This window comes from Salminus brasiliensis, chromosome 10, assembly GCF_030463535.1.
Source record: "Salminus brasiliensis chromosome 10, fSalBra1.hap2, whole genome shotgun sequence".
Classification (NCBI taxonomy): domain Eukaryota; kingdom Metazoa; phylum Chordata; class Actinopteri; order Characiformes; family Bryconidae; genus Salminus; species Salminus brasiliensis.
The window spans coordinates 3,445,348-3,462,037 of NC_132887.1; the positions used below are offsets into that span (position 1 = coordinate 3,445,348).

General features: G+C 40.6%; 1 protein-coding gene across 2 annotated transcripts in view; it reads left to right on the forward strand.

Annotated features, from left to right (window-relative positions):
- The window catches only part of clmna (calmin a), a 43,262-nt gene that overhangs the window by 14,315 nt on the left and 12,257 nt on the right, over positions 1 to 16,690 (forward strand). For both annotated transcript variants that reach the window (XM_072689018.1, XM_072689017.1), the window contains exons 2-5: positions 11,090 to 11,151; positions 13,470 to 13,565; positions 14,156 to 14,239; positions 14,334 to 14,426. In XM_072689018.1, the coding sequence (XP_072545119.1) occupies positions 11,090 to 11,151; positions 13,470 to 13,565; positions 14,156 to 14,239; positions 14,334 to 14,426 (335 nt within the window). The remainder of the gene's footprint in view (positions 1 to 11,089; positions 11,152 to 13,469; positions 13,566 to 14,155; positions 14,240 to 14,333; positions 14,427 to 16,690) is intronic.

Here is a 16,690-nt window from a genome sequence, read left to right on the forward strand (position 1 = left end):
GCTGATCCATCATCCTGGGTTAGTACAGCACCTAAACACTGACCACACTCATGCGCTTATTATATCTGTCTGCTGGTTGACGCAGATCTACTAATTCTTCACGAGTGCAGACCTGTATTCTTAGGCGTTACATCACTCTTGTGCTTGTAATGCACTCACAGTCGAGCTGGAGACCGGCTCTGATTGAATTCGATGGCTGGGGGCCAGTAAAAACATTGACATGTGCACAATGGCTGCACTGAAGGTTTAAATGCTGTAGCGTGACACAAGGCCATGGCGATTATGGCTGATCTTCTGAATGAAAACACTGCAGTGTGTTAAAGAGACAAGGGACACATTTATCAGGATCCCAAAATAGGACATTTTCAGTGTAAATGACTGTCCGACAGGTCATAGCCTTCCTGGGTTAAAGGGCAGGAATGTAGTTCTCACTTGATGACCAGATAACCGTTTCATCTGGACATGCTGTACCACAGAACTGGACTGGGGAAATGATGGTTTACTTTAAGCTAATCTCAATCTTCTGCCACTGTACGGTACTCTCGACTGCCATGGACAGTCAATTCAGTGTGTTTTTAAGAACAGAGGCCTTTTTGACTCAATGGGCAGATGCTGAGCGTGTGAATGGCTGAGTGTCTGTGGGTGAACAGGGTCATTCTTTAATTCTTTACACCATTAGATTTGATTTCATTTTAAATAGTATTATTCCTATCCACCCGTGCCCAATCATGTGACTTGTGGCTTTGGCCTCATCATTTTGGTTGGTGTGGTGCAACAGATAAAACCACTAGCTGCCAGTAAGCTATTACACCATGTAGGAGACCACAGTTCGATTCCCAGACTGAGTGCCCTACACCAATACGAGTCCTTGGGCAAGACTCCTAACACTGCATTGGCCCACATCTGTAATATGAGTAACCTTGTAAGTCGCTGTGGATAAGAGCATCAGCTAAATGCTACAAATATAAAATGTAATCATTTGTTATAAAAAACCCTTTTCTATCACTTTTTCACATTTTGACGTTAGCAATATTCTCTATTTCCACCTTGGACTAGCATAGAAATCTCAATAAGGTTGTTCTTTTGGAAAGGTTAGGCCATTTCTATTGTGTTTTTTGCTTTTTGGGGTGTTGGTTTTGTTTTGAGGTTTTTTATTCACATTTTTAACATTTTTAAAACTTTGGTGGATTAGAAAACGCTCTACTGAAACTTCTACTTTTATTTTTTTTAATTATTATTATATTTATTTTGTACTTTTACTGCATAAAGATGCTTTTCCGTTTTTTGTTTGTTTTAATTTCTTTTTTTTTTATTTCCTTTTATTTCCTTAGTTTTTCCTCTTTGTTATTACGGAATAAATAAGAGTTACAAGACAATACACAAGACAAATAAACATAATAAGAGTGAGGGTGAGAAAGTTTTAAAAAGTTTTTTTAAAATTATAATAATAATAATAATAAAAAGGGGGACAGACATTTTTGTAGCTAATTGTGACCAGTTAACTTTTTTTTCAGAGAGTATGATTTTTGAGTTTTACTGCTTTACTGCACACTACATGCTGTGCCAGCTACCTCAGGGTGGCGCTATGCGACACTTGCTGGAACAGACTGTAACTTAACTGCATGACTGTCTGTTCAAAGAATGAGAAGAAATTTAGGTTAGGGTTTTTGTTGCGTTTTTGTCGTTATATCGAACTGTGACCCTGACCTTCTGTGTACCGTTACACTAACATTATACATTACATTAGCAGTGTGTACATCAAACACTTTTCATAATAAACTGACATTTTAAACTACAAATCAGCAATTTTTCTTTTATTGAATCAGACAGTTTTGACATGCTCAGACATGTTTACATCCATGAAGTCCATAAAATATATAATATGACCTTATATGTGAACGTTGTTGGAGTGGACTGTCTGGCTGTTAATGTCACAGTGTTTTTATACCTTTTAAAGGTCTAGAAAGCCATTTTTGGAACTGTCTGCTGTCTCTTCCACAGACGTCCTGTAAGGAATCACTGAGGAACAGTTCTTTCCTGTAATGAGAGGTTTTCCGAACCCTAAGCCAAAAAGTCTGCTTTTAAGTCGTATCAACATTCTGTCACATGCTGAAGATGTTTCTTAATCATGGGTTGAGGCTCTGCGTGCAGTGGCGTGGAAGGGCCGCGTTGTTAGAGCCTGGTGGTTTCTTGGCTTTTCATTTTGTGTCTTTTGACCATGAAGGGATGTGAACCCACAACCTTGAGCATAAGCAGTTTTTTTTTAAAGCTGTAGCTTCTAGGATTTTGACCTGGTTCTTCAGACCTTGTGGATATCCTGTCTATCCAGGAGTCATTAACCGAGGAGATCTTCATCTTTGAAGACCACACCACCTCACCAAGGTACTGTTCTTTAGACTAGAGCGTTTTCGGGGGGTTGGTGAGAAATTGAGGTTCACTGTAGAGAAATGTACCGACTTTATTTGCTATAACCATGACCCGATTAGCACCATGCTGCCTAATGCCAGGTGAGGGCTATAGAGGGGTATAAAGCCCCCCAGCATTGAGGAGCTGTGGAGCAGTGGAAGAACTGTGCTCTCTGGAATGATGGCTGGTGGAACTCCATCCAGTACTCTTGGGATGGGTTGGGAAGTTGGGGATGATGAGGTGGGGTGATAATCATGCTTTACTCAAAATCTAGTAGAAAATCTTCTTCCCTGGACAGTAGAGACTTACTTCTAGTTACTTCTAGTCAAGTCAGATTTACTTGTATAGCGCTTTTTTCAACTGTTGTCGTCACAAAGCAGCTTTACATAATTAGTAATTAATAAAAGACAGACAAAGAAGAAAGAAGAAATAACGTAAGACATGAAGGATCAAAGATTACTTCAACAAAAGAAGGATAAACTCTTTTTTTAATACTTTTGATTTCAGAAGTCCAAATACTTTTGTCAATTTAGTGTATGTGTATGGTTTTGGTTCCTCTCGAAGTTTCTTCCTCTGCTTGGAGGGAGTTTTTTCTTGCTGTTGTCACCAAAGGTTTGCTAAAAGGCCTGGAGCTAAGAGGCTTAAACCTGGATTTGTAAAGCTGTGTTGGTTTATTCAACGTAAAAAACTAAAAATCCCCCAAAACTCCCCCAAAAAGTCAATTCCAATCATGCAGCTTGCTGTTTTTCAGCTGAACCCTACCTGGGGGACCAGTTTAGTTGGGGTTGGATTATTATGTGTGTAATGAAAACCATGCTTCTCCGTGCCGCACTGAAAGCCTTTGTTGTCGAGCAACAGTTCGTATAAAAAAAGAGTTCAGGCATGGCTCAAAGCGAACTTTCTGAAATGCGCTATCAAAGAGCAGAGAGCCGTACACTCTGCTGCCATCAAAAAGACTCGCTGCTTTGTGCTCCGGGTTTTTGGGGGGTGCGTAGGAGGCTCCGGCACACTCACTAACGATTCCTCCGCAGGCTTTTAATTGGGATCCAGTGAAGTGAAACTCTCTTTGCTCTTGGTTTTGTCCTGGCGTACACCCGGGGAAGAAATATCGGCTGTATTGCGTACGATCTGTCTCACAGATTAGCTTGGAGACCATTTTCGGTGTCCAGTCTCTTGAGTTGTGGTCTGGAGCTATTAGCACAGTGCTAACTGCATGCCTCAAAGCATGTGGAGGTGTTCTCTCAGAGCATTGCTCTGTTCTCTGGAATGATGGATGGTGCTCCATCCAAAACTTTCGGGGATGATCCAACATCCTGACCCCTGAAATGCTCTTGTCGCTGGATGCAATGAGATCCTCACAGCAATGCTCCTCCAAACAGCAGTATTTACCCAATCAGACCCTCAACACAGAAACACAGGTAGATCTTCTAACCCTGAACAGTGGAGCTCCTTCCTTCAGAGGAACTCCAACAGATAAAGCCAGAGAGAGGTGAGGAGCGTCTCCTACTCCATCAGAAGACTCTCAGAAACTGGAGGAAACTGAAGAGGTCCGGTACAGGACGAGGTCTGACCCACTCAGATCCACACCAGCACCAGAAGACCAGCTTCTGAGAGTCAGCAGCAGCTTGAGTGTGTGTGCTCGATGGGCGGCTCACACGACCACAGCTTGTAGCTCAGCAGCTTAACACTGGAGCAGGTCTCAGAGTCAGCTGTGAAGAGCAGAAGTCAAGCTGGAGCTGCAGGTTTGACTGCAGGTGGACTACTGAAACTTGACCACTTGACCGGTAGTATGGTAGTATGGTATATGGTACCAGTCTCAGCTGCTGGAGAGTGCTCCAGGCGACTGTGAGCTGGAAGGGCTCGGCTGTTTCTGTTTCGCAGGGGTTCCGAATTTGCATTTTTCATGACCCGGTGGAATCTGTTGCATAATTCCTCTGGCACAGTGGGCGCGTGATTTACATGAGAACATCACAACATCTGAGGGATTTTTAAAGTGGGTAAATTGTCAAACATGAACCTGCTGGTTAGCTGAAGCACTAATTTCCGCTGCTGGAGTTAACACGGCCTAGCCCTGGCCTAGCACGGCTTCCCCCTCTCTGTGTTGCTTGAGGGCAAAAAAACATGAGCTGAGAGAGAGAGAGAGCAAGTGAGAGAGAGAGAGAGAGAGAGAGAGAGAGCGAGCGCTGATGTATGCACTGACTTTAGGTTTTGTTAGTCTAATCATGCAAATCATTACAGACCTCAAGCGCACCGTGAAGGATGCAGCGTGTCTAAGCTGTGGTGGAAGCCCGGGCTCTGCAGTTTAACCTCATTTGCTCCCTGACGTAGCTCGCGGCCGTGTGCGCTGGAGTTTATTTGAGTTGTTTGCTGCCGTTCGAGTTAACAAGGCCTGAAGAAAACTGCTGAGCTCAGGAACTCAGCAACTGTACAAACAAACAAAGTTCTCACGAAGGGGCCGGAAAAGCTCCTTTACTGCAGAGGAACCTCCAGCAGGCCCTGCTGTTCAAATATACACTATTTAATGTATTTACAGAGTTAATTACATAATGAGTTACATGCAATGGGTTTGGGGTTTTTTGCGTCTTATATTTTGTATATTTGAGTTTGGTTTTTGTAAAGGTAAACAAACAAACAAGAAAAAACAGTCAGTAATGTTACGGGGTTGAGTGTGACGGGGTTGTAGGTGTTGTGCTAATATGGTGATTGCCTTTCTTTGCTTGATTAACACTTGATTATACAAAGTGGTGTTTTTTTTTTACAGCAGATATTTCTGTACTTGGCACTATGTCAAATATGTTTATGTGAATATTAGTTTAAAAAATGTATCTAATGTAATCTAATGTATAGAGAAGGTTGAGGACGGGCCTACCTCTGTATAAGCCGACCAGCATTTTTTTACTAAAAATGACGGTGTTACAGGGTTGAGTGAGAGAATGAGGGAGGATAGAGTATGCTGGAATCTTTATTATTAATAATAATCTTTATTATTCAATTATTATTATTTATATTTTTAAATTATTTTTTTATTTTACATTAATTTTTGCTTTATTTTTTTAACTTTGAATTGTCGCAGTATATGAAAGGTGCTATAGTAATAAATTAGAAACAATTTGCATAATTACATAAATAAAAAAGCATTAAAAGTTTATTAAAACTTTATGTTTTTATTTCTTTATTCTAAAATGTTTACTTTAACATTTATTTACTTTATTTATCTTGTTCACTTATTTTCAGTGAACCAGTAGTAAATATATTAGACATATTTGAGAAATAATAATATTATAATATTAGTAATATCCACAATTTGCTTAATTTAACATTAAACATAACATATACACATGCCATATCCTCTGTAAATGATACATATATTACTTCAATATGCTAAACTCAGCAGATAAATAAGTAGATAATTCTGCTCTAACATTCAACAGAAATATATATATTATTCTATATTGAACCATGGCTTAAAATGACTAAATCTCACGTTTTGGAAACTGCTAGCAGTATGTGGGTCTTATTTGTCCTCCTCAGTACTGGCTTGTCCATCGCAGTCGACAGCTCAAAGCCTCTGCACAGGCAGGCATGTGGCCTTTTGTCTTTATGAGCTCAAGCTCTTCAGGGCAGGAAAATGGGCCCCTCATTAACACAGGCCCGCCTGGAGTGTTTCAGCCAGCACAGCCCCCCTAAAATCATAATCTGAGTCCAGCAGGAGAAAGGGCAGAGGATATAATGGCTATAGTGGTCTTTTTAGGCCACCATAAGGGATTTGTTTAGATAGTCTACGTTTACTGTTCTGAGATCTGTTTAAAGCCCTTCCCAGACTCTCACTCTGCATCTCCACCCTTCTTTCTGAAGGCCTCAGAGAGCTCTCTGGATCTGGCCATGATGGTGATCTTCTTCACCACCAGCTTCAACCATCAAGATCAGACCAGACTCCTCCAGAATAATCCTCTCCAGCCATGTTCTGATCATCTGCAGCTGATCTTCTGCTCCTGAGAAAATATATAATGTATAAAATACATCAATTATAAATGATGATTACAGATGTTTCTTCAGGTGTGTGAGGTTAGTTAGATCACCTCCATCTCTCAGTTCTGATCAGATTAAGGTCAAACGTCCAGATGATTTAAATATGTTAAAATAGCTTTTATTGGGGTGTCATTACACAGGTAGGAGAATGTTATTGGTGTGGTGTGGGTGGCGGTGGAACTGGTCGGCCATAAAGAAGGTGGTGTTGTAGCCCACCACTCTAAATCACCGTTGAGCTCAGGCTCTTCAGGGCAGGAAAACTGGCCCCAGATCATTATTTAGGCTTCCTACCAAGGACACATTGGCCATGTTGTGTTTGAATGTGTCCTCGCCAATTTCAGCTCACCGAGGTCAACGAGAAGCAGGTTTTTCAAATGCAGCACACTTAGCTAGATTAGCTTCAGTGGGCTAATGAGCCATCCAAGCTAACCCATCCGGTGTTAACCAAGCTTTACCAGCTAGTGCAGATAATTGCTTTGTCTGGTTAAGCTTTGATTTATTGCTTTTTATTATTGGTTGTTGAAAGCTGTGCATCCTTTAGCCTGCTAGAAAGCTACACTATATGGACAAAAGTATTGGGACACCTGCTCATTCATTGTTTCTTCTAAAAATATATATATATATATAAAAAAGAGCTGATCCTGCTTTTGTTGGACTAACTGTCTCTACTGTCCAGGAAATAAGTCTTTCCACTAGACTTTGAAGCTTTGAGCATTGCTGTGAGGATTTGATTGCATTTCGTGACAAGAGCGTTAGTGAGGTCAGGGTGTTTGATGATCACCACCCCACCCCACCTCATCTCTAACTTCTCAACTCATTCCAAAAGTTTTGGATGGAGCACCATCATCCATCATGCCAGAGAACACAGTTCTTCCACTGCTTCACAGCTCAATGCTGGGGGGCTTTATACCCCCTCTAGCCTCACACCTGGCATTAGGCAGCATGGTGCCAATAGGTTCATGATGTTTATCTGCTCCAGAGAGTCCTATTCTATTGGCAGTACTTCTGTGTGTGTGTACAGTTGCACATATGTGTCAGCAGTGGATGCAACTTAAAGTAGCTGAATGCATTCATTAGAAAGGGGTGTCCACAAATATTTGGACATATAGTGTGGGTATACCCAAAGTATTAGCTTGTAGCTGCTTTCTGCTTACAAATCACTGGCTTTTAAGTGCCTTGTTATACAACTACTAAAGTATTGGGACGTAAACGTTACCATATTTTAGCACAAGGTGGTATTAATGGAGATTGATGTGCTTGTTTTTAAAGAGATTAAAGTCAAGTTAGAGCTCCGAGTGGCTCAGCAGTCTAATGCACTACCACTATGGCAAGTTCGAATCCCGAGCCATTCCACTTCGCCATCAACAGCCGGAGTCTGAGAGAGCACAATTGGCTGTGCTGGCTCCTGGGTAGGTGATGTTGGTCGACACAGCAGGCCTATATCTCTTAGATGGTGTGGTGGAGCTGAAAAGAGGCAGTTGCTGGCTACACATGTATTGGAGGAGAGGCGTTAGGTGCTTACCTTGCTAGTTTTGAGAGCATTGCTAGTGGTAGGGGGAGCTACGAACCGGTGGAGCCAAATTGGGATAAAAAGGGGAAGAATTCGACAAACATTAAAAATAAAACATTTAAATAATCACTGGATAAACTGATAAGAGCGTCCAATTACTTTTACATTTTCTATTTAGAGTATATAGTTGTTAATAAAGCTTATATACACAAGGCTTTTCACAAGTATCACCACTATTAACTTTCTGTTGTATCTGCTTTGGTAATTTTTATCATTAATGTTTAAAACAGTCTGGCCAGAGGAGGATGGGTCCCCCTTGTGAGTCTTGGTTCCTCCCAAGGTTTCTTCCTCCAGCTCTGAGGGAGTTTTTCCTTGCCACTGTCGCCGTTGGCTTGCTCACGGGGGTCTTTGACGCTTCATGTTATTCCTTCTTTCTTCTCTGTCTCTGTTCTTTATTAAGTACTAATTATGTAAAGCTGCTTTGTGACGACAACAGTTGTAAAAAGCTATACAAATAAATCTGACTTGACTTGACTTGACAAGTGCACCAGTAAATCATTCTGGTTTTGTGACCCATTTAACCACTGGAATGGTTTCCAGTTGGATATCTCTCACTAGTAACTCCCTGGTGTGTGTGTGTAGCTTAGCGGATGTGTGTTGTTGTTGTGTTTGGGTGATTAAAATGGTTGATACTTCCATCAACCAAGACTTCCTGCTCAGATGGTCATGATTCCATCATGTAATTTGGACAACACTTATCGATTCCAGCAAATGGAACCGCTTTGTGTGTGTTTTTTTTTTTGATAAATAATGAATGAAGGAAGCCTCTGAAGTGCCACTCCTCTCGGGACGAGCCCCCTTCCACTGCGTTATTTATTTACACGCTCAGAATGCCAACGAGGAGCCTTCAGGAGGAGGAGAAAACTCTCACGTCAGGACAATCCATCAAGAGGGAGATGGAGTTGACAGCGTGCCAGAGGGATTGTATAATCCAACACATTCCCTCGAGCCTCTGTAACTCAGTCTGTTGGGCTGTCACATTCAGCACTATCAGTAAACAAGTAATCTACTGATTCGTTTTTGAGGATTAGTCAAATAATCAGTGTTTTTAAAAAAAGACCACATAATGAAAATGAACTTAACTGAACAATAACAAACCAGGCCTGTCTTGCAATTTTATTTCCATCATTCCAGAGAACACAGTTCTTCCACTGCTCCACAGCTCAATGCTGGGGGGCTTTATTATACCCCTCTAGCCCATGCCTGGCATTATTAGGCAGCATGGTGCCAATAGGGTCATGATGTTGATCTCCTCCAGAGAGTCCTATTCTATTGGCAGTACTTTTTCTCTACAGGGACTAGACAAGCTAGGTGTCTGTATCAGCAATGGGTGCAACTTAAAGTAGCTGAATGCATTCATTAGAAAGGTAAAGGTAAAGGTGCACGTATTTGTCACTGTACAGTGTACAGTGTACAGCGAAATGTGTCCTCCGCATTTAACCCATCTGGTAGTGAACACACACACACACACACACATGTGTTAGGGGCAGTGAGTACACACACACACCCAGAGCGGTGGGCAGCCAACTCCAGCGCCCGGGGAGCAGAGAGGGTAAAGGGCCTTGCTCAAGGGCCCAACAGTGGCAGCTTGCCGAGCCCGGGAATCGAACCCACAACCCTGTTATCGATATCCCGGCGCTCTAACCGCTGAAAGAAAGGGGTGTCCACAAATATTTGGACATATAGTGTAGATATACCCAAGGTATTAGCTTATAGCTGCTTTATGTTAACAAATCAGTGGCCCTTTGAAGGCCGCAAACTGTATTGTATTTTAGCACAGGGTGGTATTAAGGGTCAAATTAGGGCTCAAAGTGGCTCAGCCTTGCTCAGACTTAACTGAACAATAACAAACCAGGCCTGTCTAGCAAAGAGTCAGAAAAGCTATTTTATTTATATAGTGCAAATTCATAAGCAGTTTACATGAAGTGTTTACATGAATAAAAGCTATTTTTATTATTAATATAAAATGCTAATTATAAATCATAACAAATAGTAATAAATAATAATGTTATTATTACTAAACAAATAATTTGTTTTAATAACAAATCTTGAAGCACAACTTTCTCTGTTTTTAATTTTTTTTTGACCTAATGTGAATCTGGCTATTGTGCTTTATATTGTATCGGAATTTAATGACGAATGGACCAATAGAAATGCTCCAAAATTACTGGGAATAAAATATTTTTACATTGACGTCCTTTGGAAGTTAGGAGTTTTTTTACTTCACCTGTAAAATGCTAATTTGGAGATGCAAGGTATTTGTGTGACCGTGACGATATAAATATGTGACCATCAGGATGTATTTAACACTGTAGTACTGTGTTTACATTGCGACAGTAAGTGGGTCATTCCAAATTATTAGGGATGTCCCTTCTGAGCCTACATACACTATATGGACAAAAGTATTGGGACACACCTCTTAGTCATTGAATTCATGTGTTTGATTCCGTTTCATTCAGCCACAGGTGTATAAAATCAAGCCCCTAACCCTGCAGTCTGCCTTTCTCACACACATTAGTGAAAGAATGGGAGGTTCTAAATATACTGATACAGTTTACAATATGCTGATACAGACAAAATGCACTACTTAATACTTTAATCCATATTAAAGAGAAGTTGCAGTACATCCAATTAAACAGGACTAATGGGGTTCGAATCCAGAGCCATGCTGCTTTGCCATCAGCAGCCAGAGTCGAAGAGAGCACAATTGAAGCAGTGTTGGCCAACACAGGCATCTGTTAGCTGGTTCCCCGGAGCATATCAGAGGAGACATGTTAAGTCCTTGCTATTGCTGGGGGAGCTACGCAGGTGATACACAGGACACAAATCCACCTGGAATAAATAAATAAATACAACATGAATTATGTAGAGTTACAGACGCACTAAGAATGCACAAAAAATGCAGCACAGTGAATAAAATGCAGGTGTTTCAGTGCAGTCGTCCATCACCACCTAAACCTTCTGCTCTTCTAGAGCTCTTCTGAAGCCTGGGTTGACGTCTGTGTCTATTTCCTACATAATTAAATGCAATCAAATAATAAAATTATTAACTTAAAATCTTTTCAATCTTTGTTTGTTTTGCAGTTGAGAGAGAAGTGGTTCAGAAGAGGACCTTCACCAGATGGATGAATCTCCATTTAGAGAAGGTTTGTGCAGGTTGATTATAACCCAGCACACACACAGACACACTCCAACACACTCGAGATGGAAATTATAGGGTGTGTTCTGTGGTCAGACGCACACACAGTCCTCCGTCTCCTCAGCAGACACGGCTCCGAGACCTGGACATATGACCTACAGGAATGGTCCATGTCACTTTAAATGAATTCAGTGGAATTGACCTGATTTGACCTGTATTGACCTGTATTGGGTAACTTATAATCAGGCTGAGGGAAGAACTGGCCCCTGTTGTCCCCAGGGCTGCTCAGCGTGGACAAACCACTAGTATTTTCTTTATATTCCTGTTTTTGGTGTAATAATATATATATATATATTGGGGTTATGATGATATTGTTGATTCTAAAGTCCAGATTGTGTGGATTTGTGATGTTTTATGTATTAAAAATGTCGCCCAGCCCTAACCGACAGCATGCTTGCTAACTAATGACATCCATGGCAGTGTTTATATGACTGCATATACATTAAAACACAGCACGTGAGACATGATCAGTAAGTTAATCTGAATGTGCATCATCGCCATACACACTCGAAAGCTAATCAATGCAGATTGATTGAGAAAGTATATTTCATTAAATTGTGTAATTGAGTTTAATTGATTAATTGACAGACGTTATTTAGTTGTTGTTTTTTGTTTTGTAGTTTAAAGTGGATCTATACAAGCATGCGACCTTTGATCTCTGTGCTTTACAGAGAAATCAATAGTGTGTAATGTTTGATGTAACAGAAGCTCTTCTCCAGAGTGGACGAAGAGTGGACATCAAACTGATGTGAAGCACCAAGACTATCTGCAGGGACTATTTCAATATATCGTGATATTTAAAGCCACTTTCTTGATATACAATATGGTTCGCAGTATGCCGTCCATTGAAAAGTTATACGTTTTTTTCCTTCACCTGTAAATAATTAAAATATTAATATTAGCGATCCTGCCAAAAAATACCTTTTAATAGCCTTTTAATTTTACCTTTTAATAAATGGTAAATCTGTCATGCCTGCCCCTGTTGTCATGTCTGCCTCTGTTTGTGTCTTGTCTGTCCTAGCCACGCCTGTCCATTAGTGCTTCCACCTGTGTCTCATCTTTAGCCACGCCCCCTTGTTAGTCCCAGGTGTTCCTTGTGTGTGAGCTAATGTTCCTGTTCCTGTGTTTGTGTTCATGCCAGTTCACAGTTTGTAGCTTTGGCCTGTTTATTTGAGTCTGGTGTTCTTTATTTTGCTAAACTTTGTGCTTGTTTGGTTTCTGTTTTTTTGTCTTGTATTAAAACAGTTATCCTGCGAGTATGTCCGCCTCTGTCTCGTGACAATCAGTGACAAAACCATCAGTCCGACCATTATAAGCATTTAATTAAAAACATATAAACACACCTTTACACGGCGCTGTACTGTAACTATGACAAGTTTATGAAATAAGAGGCTCAAAGCAGCATTATAGCTTTACCAAGACTTGTGATTGAATCTGAGAGGCATCTGTGGAGCGTGTTCCTTATGTGAGATGGTTGACAGTTTATATCTTCAGCAGTGTATTTGGCACTTTTTTCAGTTTTTCTTCTCACACTGTCTGTTTATCCCACTTACTTTCCCTTTCTCTCTCACAGACGGAGAAAAACTCGCACATTTGAGTCACGCCTCGCTCACTATGCACACTCTGTCCGCTCGTTAAAGCCCAGGCTTTTGTTTTCTCTGGCCGTCGTCTGCTGGGCTTCTAGCGTTTCAGACAGCCCGGAGATGATAACACTGCCTTTCACTCAGCTTTCTACTCACTCAAAACAGCCAGTGATGAATCCTTTGTTTTGTGGCACAATGCGTCTCTATTCCTCGACCCGGAGTTTGGCTTTTTATCAGAATGACGACCCACTAATTAACAATTACACATTTGTCTGCATTGTTTTGATGGAAAATCTGACCCTCGTTCTAGAAAAATCGGCTCTGCAAATAGTACACCTCCTCGTTTCTTGTCGGCATGTGCATCCACAGTCGTTCGGGATGTTATTTCTCATGCAAAACAGTGGATAGCTGTGGATACCTTAGGATAGTCCAGCTGCCCTTTCCTCTGTAAGAGCATGTCATGAGGAATGGACCAACAGAAACGGTCCGAAATGACTAAAATCTTGCATTAAAGTTAAGACTGTCCATTTTTTCTCTCTGTAAACAGTCACATTAGTTATTGTGTTTTGAATTAAACTGGCTTTTCACTGTATTTCTGAATTAAGGTTAACCTCATTTAGGTGAATAGAGGGTCTGACGCTTCTCTTCTTTCTTGGCTTGTGAATTCCCCTGTGCTCTGTAGTGTAATCCTCCAATGGAAGTGCATGACCTCTTTAATGACATCCAGGATGGGAGGATTTTAATGGCCCTGCTGGAGGAGCTGTCAGGATGCAGGCTGGTGAGTCACAGCTATAGATCACAGATCTTCTCTGAATCGCTCACCTGATTTACTTTAATGAAGGGCTAATTAGACTGGGAATACTGGTCTGTCTCCTGGAGAGAACTGGAAAACACAGCAACAACCACGTCGGGGTGTTTGTGTTTATTTCGAAGCTAACTTCGCCTACCTGCCGTAGATATTTGCATAGTGCTGTATACATTCACTTGTGACTTTATTAAAAACCCTCTCTAGTGTAGCGTCACATTGCTGGTGCACAGTTGGAAACTGTAGGTTCTCTGTGTTACCCATAACTGGAAACCCTCTGTGTCTCTTTTTTAAAAATGTAAAAAAAAATATGGTCACCCTATCATTCGGGTCAGGTTTAAGATGATGGTCAACACACATCCAACCAGGTATGTTTGCCTGGTACTGTATATGGTAAGTGTTTCTAATAAAGTGGCCATGGAGTGTATATTGTATACGGTAAACACTCAAGGAATCCATTTTGAGCTGAAAAATGTCAACAGACCATTCACAACCTTGGATGGTTCCCTGTTCCTCGCTCACACTGAAAACTCCACCTGTTTGTTTTCTTTGTGACCTTTCAGCTGCACTCGTTCAAGCCGTCCGCTCATCGCATTTTCAGACTCAATAACATAGCGAAGGTTTTGACCTTTCTGGAGGAAAGAAACGTAAGTTGCGAAGAAGTAAATAAAGAATTCTGAAAGCTTTAGCTCAGATGTGCACTGTTTCACATCTAATAAGTCTGTGTTTTGGGTATTCTAGGTAAAGCTGGTGAGCATTGATGCTGCAGACATCGCTGACGGCAATTCCTCCATTGTGCTTGGCCTTATCTGGAATATCATCCTCTTTTTCCAGGTAAGAATATCACAGCCATGTGTTTCTGCTCGTGTTGGTCTGTTCTTGTTTTTCCGCCCCGCCCTGTTTTCCTATCTGTCTGTTCGTCTTTCACTGACGCGTCTTTATTCCCCTGTTGCTTTGTCTCTGCTACTTCTCGTTTTATGTTCAATAGAGAAGCAACAGGAAGAATGTTGTTACGATCTATACCTGGCACCTGTCTTGGGTCACATGAAGACTGTGGCGCAAAAAAGAGAGACCAGACGGGCAGTTACAGTCTTACTTATTAAAAATACAGTACTTAGGTCAGTTACTACAAAGTCAGTGTTCAGTGAGAGTGTCTACCTGTAAAACTCCATATAACATTAGAATAAACCCGAATAAACATAAAGTCAGTGGTCAGTGAGTGTGTCTACCTGCAATTAACTCTATATAACATTAGAATAAACCCTAATAAACATAACGTCAGTGCTCAGTGAGAGTGTCTACCTGTAATTAACTCTATATAACATTAGAATAAACCCAAATAAACATAAAGTCAGTGGTCAGTGAGAGTGTCTACCTGCAATTAACTCTATATAACATTAGAATAAACCCTAATAAACATAAAGTCAGTGGTCAGTGAGAATGTCTTCCTGTAATTAACTCTATATAACATTAGAATAAACCCAAATAAACATAAAGTCAGTGGTCAGTGAGAGTCTCTACCTGTAATAACTATATAACATTAGAATAAACCCTAATAAACATAAAGTCAGTGGCCAGTGAGAGCGTCTACCAAGTTACCATTAGTTGTACGAGATGGCTAGTAACTGGTTAGTAAACTTGTTAAGTGCTACAGGCTAAAACAAAGGCAGAAGCAGACACAGATCCTGGCTTGTATCAGCTGTGGTCGAGCTTGGCAGTGCTGCAGACACAACATTAACTGTATGTTTTCTAAAAGAATGGAAACAGTGATGAAGGCTCAGCGATTAGGGAATCTCTTAAATCCTTCTGCACATCATGTCTACAGTAACGTGATGCACTGTCCGGGCTCTGTTCTTTCCCACCATCTAATCTAATTAAATGTAATCGTCCCAGACAGCAATTTTGCCATTTACCGAAGATCATGTTCCTTTCAGCGTTACCAAAATACACTCAGTTTGAAGTACACAACGGCCCATCTGTTGATGCAGTCTGTGTTACCGTCCTGTGGTCTAAAACTGACCAGTGATGAATGGGGTGGAGGAGGCTGGTAAACTATACACTCACTCACACATATCAGGCGGACTAGAGTCTGTAACCAAACACCTGTATAGTAGGACTGTAAGGTCGGTGGAGCTCCTAAAGTGGCCAATAATTGGAAGCTGTCATGTTACCCATCTCTGTGTTACTTGTATTTCCCACGGAAGCTGTCAGTGACCAGAACTCAATTTCCCATGATTCCTAAGAAACTCATGACTCACTCAGCCAACAGCTGACCTATGACCTATGCTTTAAATTATTGTTTATTTATTTTTTTGATAATTCAGTTATTGTTTAATTATTTTCTTGATAATTTAATTATTGTTTAATTATTTTCTTGATAATTCAGTTATTGTTGAATTATGTTCTTGATAATTTAGTTATTGTTGAATCATTTTCTTGATAATTTAATTATTGTTGGATTATTTCCTTGAATTATTTGATAGTTCAGGCTTTAAACAAGGCAAACAAGGCAAATATTTTTCTGATAAGGCCTAATCTGGCCATCTCTGCCTACAGGTTGCTGTGAATGAACTGTTCTTACTCTCAGTGTCACCAGGAATTCTTCTGAACATTTCTCATCTCTTTTCGTTTTATATAAACACCCGTCTGTTGTGAAATATTGACATTGCCTATCTGTGTATCGACCTGTTTTTGGATTCTCCCTTTTACCCTGGTTGCCTTTTAGTAGTAGTTTGGTTTTGACCCTCCTTTCAACCATTACATCAAATGTATTTGTATAGCTTTTACAATTGGCGTTGTTACAAAGCAGCTTTACAGAATCAGTAATCAACAACATAAGTAGACATGAAAACCTAAGTGAGCAAACCAAAGGGGACAGTGGCAAGAAAAACTCCCTCAGAGCTGGAGGAAGAAACCTTGGGAGGAATCAAGACTCACAGGGGGGACCCGACCCGTCCTCCTCTGATCAAAACTATTTATTAATTATTGATAAAAGCCACCCAACCACCAAGACTGTTCTACTGCTCAGATGGGCAACATAATCATAATATCATAATATGCTAATCACAATAATCATGGTGTAGTAGAACTTAATATAG